We start from the raw sequence: 12,654 nt of genomic DNA, 5'->3' as shown, positions 1-12,654 counted from the left end.
CAACAGATTTTGGAGTACGCAAGCTGCAGACATCAATGAAAACAAAGCAGCCGGAGAGTCCAGAATCTGGCAGAAGGATCTAATTAAAGGCCCAAATGAAGTTGGATGCTGCTTATTTTTTAAAGAAAAATAAAAGAAGCCTTACTTGGAAGGGTAAATCTGGGGAGAGAACTGGTGAGTTTGTCTTGGGCTGAAGCCACTGGTTCCAATGGCTGTGGAGAGTTAAAAAGAAAAGAGGCAAGCACATATTCAAACATTAAAAAATAAGGTAAATATTATTCTTTGCGAACAGAACTTCTGGAATCCAAGGAAACAGTAATTACATTGCATTACACTATTTATTTCACTAACCTTATTTTAGGTTGAAAAATTAAGAGCAATAACGAAGGAAAATAATCAGGTAATATGGGAGCGTTTTCTGCTGACTGTATACATAAAAACCTACACAGGATGGAAAGGCCTAGTGTCCACAAACACGCACACACGGAGCTGGGAATGATGTATGGCCATGCACACCGGAGGGTTTAAAGTAGACCGTAAAATGAGAAATCAGTGGGCCTGATTACAGGTAAGTAGTACACATAAGGAGCCTTCATTAGACACATACCGGACCCGTGGTTCCCAGCCCTTAATGACGGTGTGGAGGGCCATTCAGTTATCTCACACAAACACTACAGAGCAACATGAGATCTTTTGATGTGCCAGTGAATGCACGGCTTACGTTTTGGAAACTGCGCTCAAATTGTAGTGCCCTTGTGCCCCTTTAAAAGGTACTTTTTGCCAAAAAAAAAAAAAAAACTAAATAAATAACAACAACTTAATACATTATTTTATTTTATTATTCATCAATGAAAATGCAATGAAAATGGTTATACAGTTATTGTATATATTTTATATAATAATAAAACAATACATTTATAATTAATTATAATTATAATTATTATTATAACATGTAATATTATTATCAGGAAATTGGCAGTCCTCTGTCGTTTGTGTCATGTGTTCCCGCCTCTTGTTTCCATATATGGTTTGTTTCCTGTACTTGTCTGATGTGATTATTAGTTATTCTTGTCCAGCCGTGTACGTCTAATTATCTATGATTAACCTGTGTTTATAGTCCTGTCTGAGTTTGATGTCGTCTTGTCTACTCGTTACCCCCGGTGTTTCCTGTCTGTAAGCCTTGCCTTGCCCTGCCTCGATGTGTTCAGTAAAGACTATTATTTGAGTTACATCCTCATCTGCGTGTTCCTGTGTCCTCCTCGTGTGTGCACCATGACAGAAATTTTAATTAATTATTTTTGTTGCTGTTTTTTTTAATACTTTTTAATGTATACAAAACATAAATATATTTTGCTTTTTAAAACGTTTTTGTTATATTGTTTGCAATTAAAATTATTATACAATATATTTTTTCTATATTTATTCTTATTACTATTATTATTTGTTTATTACTACTATTAATAATGTGTAATATTATTAATTGGAATTTTTATTTTAATAAATGCTTAATTTAATTTTATACTAAACACTAATAATACTGTTAAATACAAATAGAATAGAATAGAATAGAATAGAATATTTTTAACCCATGTATTACATATTCGTTTTTAAAAATAATAACTATTACTAGGCTTACTAACTTACCATTGCTGTTTTTAGACTGCTAAATATAAGCTTGGTCCTTTGTGAAGTTTTGGATGACTTTTCTTTAGGGTGGAGGTATTACGAATATTGCGATTCTCTTGCCTTGCATGTATAATTGGCTGTGACATCTAAAGTAAGGGTTAGTTAAGGAGCTCTTGCTCTATGTAACTGTATTCTTTGCGCCCTGAAACCAGGGCCTTTTCCCCACACTTCAGCACCTGGTCTGGACAAACACTGAACCTCTACACTACTGCATCCCCCGGAGTATAAAACAGTCTCAAATGACTTCACTTCATTCATATTGTCAGAGATAGAAGTCCGAGCCATGATTTATATGAGTCTAACATAAAGGTATCAGGTACTTAGTCAAATAGGTAGGGAAATAAGACAAATTAGCAGGAATGTAATACTCCGTGAAGTGTTCTCGCATTTGCTTAGTAAGTAATGTGAGGAGTCTATAACATGGAGTAGACCTACCTAAATTTGTATGCTTAAGTTTGAAAATAGACCATTGAGAGTATAAAGCTTTTGACGCAATGCAAACTGGTTTTGTGGTTCCAAAATGTCTTAGAAATGGAGTACAAATAGGCATTTAATATCACTTTACGTCTCCCGTTTTATCAAACTTTATAAAGTTGTGGTTTCGAACGGTATTTCATCATTTACGAGTCATGCATCTAAAACCCATAGGGTGTGCGAGCCACCGGGATGGGGTGTTACTCGATTAGGGCCGAGAAGGGGGCTGGGAGGGTCATAACTCAGCACCTGTTGGCCTGGGAACTGAGACAGAGCCTCATGCTACCAGAGCTCCAGCCACAGGGCCACTTCCTGGGCCTCGGCTTATCAGTAGCCCATCTTTGGGATCATTTCCCACCAGTCAGCTCTACAGCTTTGAGTGTGTGCGTGTCGTACCTGATCCTGAGAAGCTGTCTAGAGAGCCGTCTGCTACAGAGGTGGCGATTTCACTGCTGCTCATTGGCTCTGTTTTAACTGCAAGCAGAAGGAAAGCAGAGCATATGTGACACTGCACTGGTAAAACCGGTTGTCAGTCACACTACAGGCAAATGCCTTTCTGCTTGTAAAATCAACATACTTAATCTTAAAGTAATGCGTGAATTTAAAGCATAGCCAAAAAGCAAACTTTTGTAACGTCAAAGTGCTCATCCAGATGGTTTTATTGCCTCACAATGTGAAAAGGATCATTAGGTGGTTGGGTATTGTAAGGGTGGCATAATGAAGTGGGCTTCTATTGAGATAATAGAGCTTTCAGGTTTCGACAGCTCTATCCTGGCTAACTCACAAGAGAGGCCAACAATTAAAGCTAATCTCTTCTACAAATAAAACAAGGACACTTCCCTTCCAATACACACAGCTCTTGTGTTGATATAAGGACAATAGCCATACTAAACACTATTATTTAAATGCATAAACCAATCTACTTCTGACCGAATGACATGTAAAAATCAAAGAGTAGAGAGTAGATAATTAAATATATAGTATAATAAATAAATATATAGTTTGGAGTCAGTCCATTTTTTTTTTTTTTTTTTTTTTTGAAAGAAATTAATTACAAAAGATGCTGTTCTTTTGAGCTTTCTATTCATCAAATAATCTTGAAAATGTATCACAAAAATATTAGGCAGCACAACTGTTTTCAACATCGATATTAATAAGAATTTTTACTGTATTTTTGAGTAAATAAATGCAGCCTTGGTGAACATAGGAGACTTCATTTAAAAAGTCTTACCAACTCCAAACTTTTGAATGCTATAAAACATACTCTTATTTATTTATTTACTTTTTTTTAACATTGAAAACATTGAACTTTTATTTAATGTAAAATTATATATTCTAAATATTATTAGTCACTTGATTTCTTACCGGAAGGGTTTTATGTAGCATCAAGGGAAAACAGGCAAAAAAGGTGGAATTTAATGGCAGGAGTAAACTGTGGAATGCATGGACGTGCAGCATAATTGATATGTCAAGGCAATGCATGGTGTACAAAATGTGTTTAACCCAACCACTCCCAACTACAATGAGGGCAAACGGGAGACAATTTCACAGCATTTAGACAGGCCCGGATCTTTGAAATGAATCCATCTCTGTCTCAGGAGGGGGTGGGGTGGAGGTTTACATTTATGAAAACAAAATTCACAATGTGGGTACGGAGTCATGCCCACTGAAATCCCTCACGGCTGAGGTAGCCATCAGCTTGTCATGTCGAACATGTTGCAGCTATGCTCTCCCTCAAAGGAACACATGTCGATGGGGAGCGGTTTGAATACGTCCCAACGCTCCCCCCACCCCTCCTTCTCGAAGGGATACGGGAAAATAGTGGCACGGCACATGCAGAAACTAGTGCAGTCAAGTCTTATCACATACCACACATAACCATAAAACCGTCCTGCAGAACATCAAATAAAAAGCTAAACGCACATTACGCGTGCCCGCAGCTTTTTAACCATTAATTGACGGTCTGGAATCATAGTCAAAAAGTCTCAAACCATGCTGTCAACAGATTCACCATAACACAACACATAATGCCAAACAAGAGTCCAAATGAAAGGCACAATAGTTGAAGAGATGTGAGTGCATCAAATTGGCTTTTCACAATTGTGAATGCAATCAGATGGAATTGTTAGGATTACCTCAGGCTGAAATTACTTTATAACGTGTGTAATTTCACATATGACGCCAAGTATTGTCCTTTCATTGTTTCGCCAGAACTGCACAAACCTGCAGCGGACTGTGAACTAGAACTTAACAACCAGTCAGCTGTGGTAAGCATAGTGATGTTATCACCTATAGGGAGAAAGAACGGGACAGGACAAATGACAATCTGCACTGTCACAGATTGGGGCTTATCACTACAGAAATGGGAGAAAACCACAGTCAAGATTACATTATGTAAACTACTTCAGAGCTGAATAAAATTATTATGGGCCGTGAAAACACTGAAAGGTCAACAGTTTATATAGTGCACACATTGAGTCATTTTTAACATGTAGCGCTAAAGTGCACTGATGCATTTGCAAGAATTTATGTAGAAATATAGAATTATGGTATTGTACAGGTCAGGGAAACAGATACTTCAAATTCATGTATATTTCAATTTAATTTGATTAAAAAATTGACCGGATTACAATAGCCAAATTGAAGTATATGAATCCCCCCTCACATAGCCAACAGAGCAAAAATCTGCAGATATTTAATACGGATTTAACTTTTCCGCAACTTAACGGTGCATAAATGTTACAAAAAGGGAATGTGCAGGTTAAAAACCGTGTGCTGTAGCGCTATCCACAGTAATGAAGGTATACGGCCCGCCAGAGGCTTTGGAGACGTACCTTCAGTGCCATTTGGTGTCATGGAATTGTTATTTATATGTGAGTTGTCGATGTTGGGACCGTTTGGGGACTCACTGCTTCCACTTACTCGGCTGTGTGGACTAGCTAGATCCTGCATTTCCATAGACCTGAGAGGAAGAGACACACAGACGTTCACATGATACTGAATGACACATGCGCACACACTCAAACTAACGCGTACATCAAGATCTGAAATATGAGTGATTGTTCAAAATTAACAATTAACAATTACATAACACTGACTAAAAATAATTATTATATAATACAATCCATATATATTTAAAAACCCAATGCTGACATTTTTATGAAGCTAAAATAGAAAAGAGACATTTAAAACAATACCCATCTATTACCTTTACAAACAGCATACAATTTCAGAATAACAGCAAAAAAAGAGGCTGCACATATAATTTTATATTATTATACTGTATAAAAAAAATATATTCATTAACATTATTTAAATAATTAATAAAAAAATGTGGCTTTCTCGAAAACAAACTACATTAAAACAAGAACATTCCAGCAGCTCTCCAGAGAAATCCGCTTAACAAGGGCATTCCCTTGAGGCACATCAAATGACATTTGACACAAATTTAACAATTAATGAGACATCTGATGATTGATTGACTTTCTCATTTCAAGCATTAAAAATTAACCACCACTGGCCCCGCTGCAATTTTCATACTTTCATTTCCCTCAGCGATCTCTGATCTGAGGCAGCAATAGCCGGGGCCGCGTGAGAGAGAGATATGTGTGATTGTGAGGTCTCAAACCTCAACGAGAGCGACTGAAGAGTTCACTAAAGCATGCTGTTTGCTCTGGCGAGCGTCTTAATTGTTTCTTTGTTTATGCACCGAGGGCCACACCACTGAAAACATTATTCTACTGGCTCCATCGCACACTCGCGGGATTTTATTATGCATAGCAAATGGAAGGTCAGGCAAATGTGTGTGTCTGCGGTCGGATGTATGTTACGGGTGTTTGTGTGTGATGTGAACGTGGCCGCAAAACTAAAACACACATCAGTCTTCAGAAAAGCATTATTGCGCTAATTGCGCCAAAAACGCAATGCCTTGCATGCCGCTCTGCCAGAATCAATTGGGAATGGTCGTGTCACTGCAATCAACAAACATTTGGATTTTTATGAATAACAAAGAGGAGGAAATAAGAAACACTTTATCAGCGTAGATTATCATACCTCTTTTTAGCCGTCGTTCTTGATCGACTATAAAATATCCGTTACAGATGGTCGCAGTTAAAACGGGGAAAAAATAATCCATGCCATAGAGATGTTAAAACTCGACTTGCTTTTCAAACAACGTCTGTTTCCGACACAAAGCTTATTTATCAAATCTTTTCCTTCTCTAACACCTCTAACTCTCTCTGTCTTGATTCTTTCACACATCCAGCAGTTTACAAAAACGTCCAGACACCTTCTCCTGAAGTGTCTCAAGCCGTTGAACTTTGCTAAACAAAACTGGCTGCTTTTCAGTGATGCTGCTGGCAGCAAATCAGCTCCCTCTTACCTGAAACTGGACGGACCTCAACCATTTATGTCAAATAGTGTTTTTCCCTCTCTTTCTTTCTCCCTATCCCCTTTTCCACCTGCCAGGACCCTAAAAACAATATCACTCCTTGTTATATCAGCTCAATGTCTCTGTGAAGAGCCATCCGTGACACAATAGACGTTGTCTGAGAAAACATTTTTGTTATTCTCGCACAGAATGGGAAGAGAGGAGTCGGTGGAACAGAGAGGCACATTGTCTGTAGGCTCAACCCCTCCACCATTGTTTCCTCCTTCCAGGTCTTCCCTCCTCCTGGCTGAATGACGGAAAGGTGATTCATCATTGGTCTACGACAGCTGCAAACTGGATTAGTCCTCCCCCAATCAACATGCAAAGCGGCTTAGCCAAGGTAAGCAGGAGAGGGAGGGGTGGGTGACCAGGAGGGGGGGTTAGTTTTGGGCGAGCAAGCCAGGGGCGCCTGCTCGAGGTCATTGCTGCTGTTGCCTCTGGAAGTGTATTGAAGTGTGTGTGTGTGTGTGTGTGGGGGGGGGGTTAAGGCTGAGAGAGATGGGACTTTGTTGAACAGAAGCTAGTCAAGCATGACACCCCTAGCATCTTTCATCTGCAATTGACACAATCTGAAATTTATCTACACTCCCTCTCCAGGCGCACTGACAGTTCCTAATGATGGTCAGGGGGATGACTGGGACTTCGCCTGAGGGTTTGGGGGACAAATAGATACTACTGAGTGCATTTTCTACAATAAGTCATAGTGAAACGTATTGGGTGTATCTTATATAAAAAGTTGGAGTTGAACGTATTGAGTGCATCTTGTACAGTTGGAGTGGAACCTATGGGGCCACATATGTTTTCTATGATACTTCAAATGCTGCTATTACTCTTTTTAGTTGACAATTACATTCTGCCGTCCACTTCTGCACTGATACCTGTGGCGCCATTACCCAATATCAGACCGGAGCCGAATTGTTGGATCTAGGTCACGGTTATTCGGCCTTTCCACCAAAATGTCTGAAAAATCCCTGCATGAATTTTTAATGCTGGGCTGTTTTCATGATGTAGTAATCCGAGCTGTTTGGTCTTGGTGTTTTTTGCCCCCCTCTTCCCACAATGGTCGTGCTGTGATGAATAATGGTCAAGTTTTTTTTCCAAATTTCTCCTTCTCTTGACCCCGTCTAGTCATATTAACACAGTTGTGTGCTCTAAAGTCATTCTTTACATCATTCTAAGCTTGGGAACAGTACTTCGGCTTTCTATAAAAAGTCCAGCACAAGCTGTTTTACGGCAAGACAAGGGAGATGAAGAAGGAAGGGAAATAAAGATCTTGCTACGGCCTGCATTCAGCGCCCTGAGCTTACGAGGTATTACGCATGCCGGTCTCACGGCAAAGCCCCTCATCCAGCAGGTGATTTTTCACCAGGTGAATGGGGAAGGGAGGGGCCGGGGGGCTTTTAAAAGCAAAAACAAGCCCTTGTGCTGTACTGCTAAATATTTATTGTTTAAACAAAAAGGAGTGCATTCAGCATCTTTGATGTGCGCTTGAATTCAACCTGAACTGAGCTGTCTTTGAAGCTCTCGGGAACAAAGAGCTGCGTTGGAAGTGTCATCAAAAAAGCCAAACACGTTTCACTCATGACTGTTTGCATGGCTTTTTGTCTCGCTTTGCTTATTTCAAGCACTGCGTTTCCATCGGCAAACACCGCCGGGCTTTTAACATTGATCATTGTAGAGCACGCGGGCTGTCTGAGCCGCTCCGACACGGATGAGATTCACCTGAATACTTCAATTCTGATGTAATAACAAGCATGGCTGAAATATTTGGTGGTATTTATTATACTGTGGGATTTTTTGTCAAGTATATTTAAATTCAAATAATATTTTTAAAATTTGAAAAAATTATAATGAAATATTAGTGTCGCTTTCCCCTGCCTGCTTTCCAGCCACAGTTTACAAGATTGTAATTTTATAGGGCAAGACATGCATGTCTCTTTTTGAATTTCATAGACTATGCAAAACATGTGTTGTAAGTTACTAGTTTTGAAAAACAACGCTTTAATCATAATAACTTTAAAACAACTAATCCCAACTTAAGCTGGTCAGCTGAATCCACATGGTGGCCCAGGAAAAATAAATCCACTTGCAAAGAATGTCGATGTAGACAACAATTGAACACAGATGTGACTAGAATTAGACACAGTTTACAAAATGCTACACTTCACTGTGAGCATAGAGCAAAGAAATGTCCACCGACAACAAAACACTGATTACTTTAAGCATAAAAAAGAACAGAATGAGAAATGCGTGCCTGTAATTTCAGATTTAATTTTGTTTTTAAATTTGTGAATGTACTAAAATACAAATTATATGCTTTTAAAAATGACATAAAAACTATCAACTTAAGATAATCAATATATACTAATAAATGAGGCCTATAATATAATATAATATATCGATTATCAAATCAAAGGACACATATTTATGTTTGCTTTTTCATTTTTCATTTAAACAGACAATTGAAATTTGAAAATTTTGTGTAATTTTAATCTTCATTCCGAACACGTGCTGCGGTTTGCTGATAAGCAATTTGTCTCTTCCATTTTGTTCAATCTGACATGGAGCTGAAGCGATTGACAGCGCAGCTACATTAAATCTGTTAATTCTGAGCTCTTCAAGCCGTTAAATTATTTCCAGAAGTCCATCCGCTTTGATTGTCCACCAGAGAATTTTTAAGGTACACATCTGATCAAATTCTCCCCACCGCAGTGTCACAGAAAAAAGGGCGATCACACTGCGAACACGTAATTGTTACTGAAAAAGCATTAAATTTGAATGCATACTTTTTTCTCAGGTTTGAATTTTACAAAAACACTCCTTTGCATTGAATTTAAATTTAAAAAAACAAAAACAAAAAAAAACAGATTTTACATTTACATTTAATTAATTTTTCCCCTATTTTCTTTAATTCACAACATTAAAACCTGCATCTACACAGACACCCTAAAAGCAAAAAAAAAAAGACACAGGTTTAGCTCATCCTCTGCTCCTCTGCTTAAGTAAACAAACTTCTTGATTACATGTAAACAAACACAAAGGAATTGTGAATGTAGAAGAGCCGTGATCAATTGAGCTTCTCAGCCCTTATTTCCTTCTCTCTGAGCGACATTTTCCTGAGACCAACAGTGGCATGTTAACAAAATAACACTCTACTGTATTTAGTAAACAACTAATCGCCACAAACCGTTTCCGCTGTCTCTATCTCATAAACAGTGCAGTTTCAATTTACCCTGTGTCTTTCACCATGCACCGTTTCCAGCTTGGCCGCACACATACGGAACGCATTGGGCCTTCGGCAAACAACGGCACGTCGTGGGACTGAACGCATGAGGGCTTATCGGAGAGAGCTTAATGCAGTCGAACGTATGCCTTATTAAAACAAATACAGTGTGTAAACAGTCCAAATCAAGCAGCCCATTATGAGGTAATTAGATAAGCGAGGTTATTGTGCGAAAGGAACACAGAGAGGGCGGCTGGAGGCAACACCGTATTAACACACTCTGGAAAAAAAACTACGTGAGCCAGGAAACAGCTGCCGTGGGATGGCTTTTCATTTATTATAAAATAAAATCAGATTTAAAAAACAATTTCCAGTGCTTATTTACTAAATCAATGCACAGAAAGTCAAAACGTCAAGACTAAAGTGAAAAGAATATTATCCATTTTGAGAAAGTTCTGTATAATTTTATCCGGATAACACAAAATGCTAAATTCTCAAAGAAACATCCTCATCCTTGCATAGAAAACATCTCGTTCAAAAATGTACGGGTGTCTTGGTTTTGGTGGCTGCCTGCCGATGTCTTACAAGACACCAATCTGCCTGTCTGTCTACCCTAAAGCATTCCTGCCTGCAGCAGATGGCATTGGATGTCAACTGCTAAAACTGAACTGGTCTTGTTTATTCTGCCAGCTGAATAGAATCTGGGGTTTTACTTGCTGGATGAAAAATAGAAACTTATTGTCTAGGACTCAAAATGGGGTCATTATTTACAATGCAATCTCTTATTTCATTGCCTTGTACACCTGTTTTAAAGAATCAAAAAAAGTAGTCCTCACCCGAGGGCTGAGGATGAGATGTAAAAAGGTGAATTTGAAACGGCTGAAGGTGTGAATCAGGTGCGTGAGCTCTCAGGTGTGAGAGAGAGTCACTGGGGATTTAAATTTGAGCGGCAAGCGGTGAAAGTGACATGATGTGTCTTAAAACTGTTTAAGCTGTTTCTGTATTGTATAAGGAATTTTATGTTAAAATACACAGTGTGTATTCATTGAAATTTTTAAATAAAACTGAAATTGGAAATTTGTAGGAAAGTGAACTCAAAATAGTATACAACATATTGCTGTAGTATAAAACAAGTAAATGCTTTATATGTATAAACAGCAATTAGCTTTTATGAACTTTGATATCTATGTTTTAAAATTAATCTGCCAATAAATACTACAGCAATATAATTTTTGTAGCTATTGAAAATGGTGTTCCTGACACAAGTAGATTTATTTTGGTATTTTATTAAATGTAATCAAGTAAACCGGCACTATTGAGGATTTAGCAGTACATTAAGTGTAGATAAAAATAAAAATAAAAATACAATTTGTTGAGAGATAACTTGATAATGTTGCCAGTTTTGAAGGACTGCAGTTTTGTCATTTAAACAACTCCTGATTGAAACATAAAAAATCCAAAGGCGTTTTTGAAAATATTTCAATTTAATCTAGATCTTGATTATGTGATCACAGCTGCAAATACCAATGTAACTAAAAATTACATAAAAAGTTCAACACGGGACGCGTAAAATAATAAAAGCAGAAGAAAAGACTAATCAAAATAGTACTCACTACAATTATGGTAGAATCCTTGCACTTTTTCTTTTATTCCTCCTTTTTTGCAATGAGTGTCTGTCCGTTCCAGAGCAAATAAAGAAGTTTTTTAAAATAAAAGAAACTTCTCTCAGAGTTGACTTTAAACGCGCAGATTAGCGATAAAAGACAACTTTTTTCTTTTTCATTTTAAGGGTGAAAAGTCATGGAGTCCCGTGCTAGATCTCAAGAGACAGACTCCGAGCAAGAACGAGAGTTGTCCGATTACTGCTGCAGGCAGTGACTAGCTAGTTTCTGAGGATGAGGAAAAAAAAAAAAGAGTGAAAGAGAGAGAGAGCCGGTTGAGAGAGACAGAGAGGGAGGGAGGGAGCATGCAGTTTGAAAGCGCAGAAAGTTGCTTGCTTCTCTCTCTCACAGGAAGACTTTAGTTTGGAGGAGGCACTGGGGAGTTTTCTTCACACCAGTCCTCCATATGTCATTCACTCACAGCTTTAAGCAATATAGCTTTCCTAGATTGTATCAGTGATCCTAAGACAATGAAACGGCAGATCCTGCATGCATCTCTGCTAGTCTGCTGGATCCTGTGGCTCTGCACACACACAGCCCCAGGGCACATCTTTTTTTTCTCTCTCTCCTCTCTCTCCCGTTTATTTTTATTTTCTTCTTCCCACAAACCGGTTCTTTTTTGTGGCTGATTCTTTCTGGTCCCTGACAAAAGGATCCTAGTAGGTATGCATTAAGTAAATATAGTTTGTAAATGATGGAGGTGATTTTATTGGAGCAAACTGGCTCGTCCGATCAGCGTTGTAGTGGAAGCCCTCCATCAACAAGTAGACTGTTCACTGCTGTTTGCAAGGTAATGACTGCCGTCTGTCTGCTCCAGCTTATTACTTCATTTGTTTCCAAAGTTTACCTTCACTGCTTCCTCACAATGGAATATTACCAAATGCAATCTATTACATAAAGAAATGCATTCCTATTGTGAATTGTTGTGAATCTCCCAATATAACATATGTATATATACATTTACATTGAAATAAAGATACATACACATTTATTAAAATTTAACATGCAATTTCATTTATTTTTAAATTTAATTAGATACATAGGTAGATAGATAGCCAGATATGTTAATATATAATAGATATTTTATGTGTACCAATATATATGTGCAGCATATGTTTATATATATATATACATATGTGTGTGTGTGTGTGTGTGTGTGTGTGTGTGTGTGCGTGTTTATG

At 38.0% G+C, this 12,654-nt stretch overlaps 1 protein-coding gene across 2 annotated transcripts in view; it reads right to left on the bottom strand.

Annotated features, from left to right (window-relative positions):
- The window catches only part of LOC306862987 (protein phosphatase EYA1-like), a 45,282-nt gene extending 33,579 nt beyond the window's left edge, over positions 1–11,703 (bottom strand). Inside the window, exons 1-4 of one of the 2 annotated variants that reach the window (XM_079406117.1) lie at positions 11,426–11,703; positions 4,995–5,122; positions 2,557–2,634; positions 146–212 (exon numbers count right to left, since the gene is read on the bottom strand). In XM_079406117.1, the coding sequence (XP_079262243.1) occupies positions 146–212; positions 2,557–2,634; positions 4,995–5,118 (269 nt within the window). In that variant the 5' untranslated portion in view covers positions 5,119–5,122; positions 11,426–11,703. Of the gene's footprint in view, positions 1–145; positions 213–2,556; positions 2,635–4,994; positions 5,123–6,213; positions 6,805–11,425 lie in introns of those variants that run through there. The other variant, XM_079406118.1, reaches the window with a different exon arrangement.
- Between the last annotated feature and the right edge of the window lie 951 nt (positions 11,704–12,654).

The sequence above is a fragment of the Barbus barbus genome (assembly GCF_936440315.1).
Source record: "Barbus barbus genome assembly, chromosome: 44".
Lineage (NCBI taxonomy): Eukaryota > Metazoa > Chordata > Actinopteri > Cypriniformes > Cyprinidae > Barbus > Barbus barbus.
This window is presented reverse-complemented; position numbering and strand designations above follow the sequence as displayed.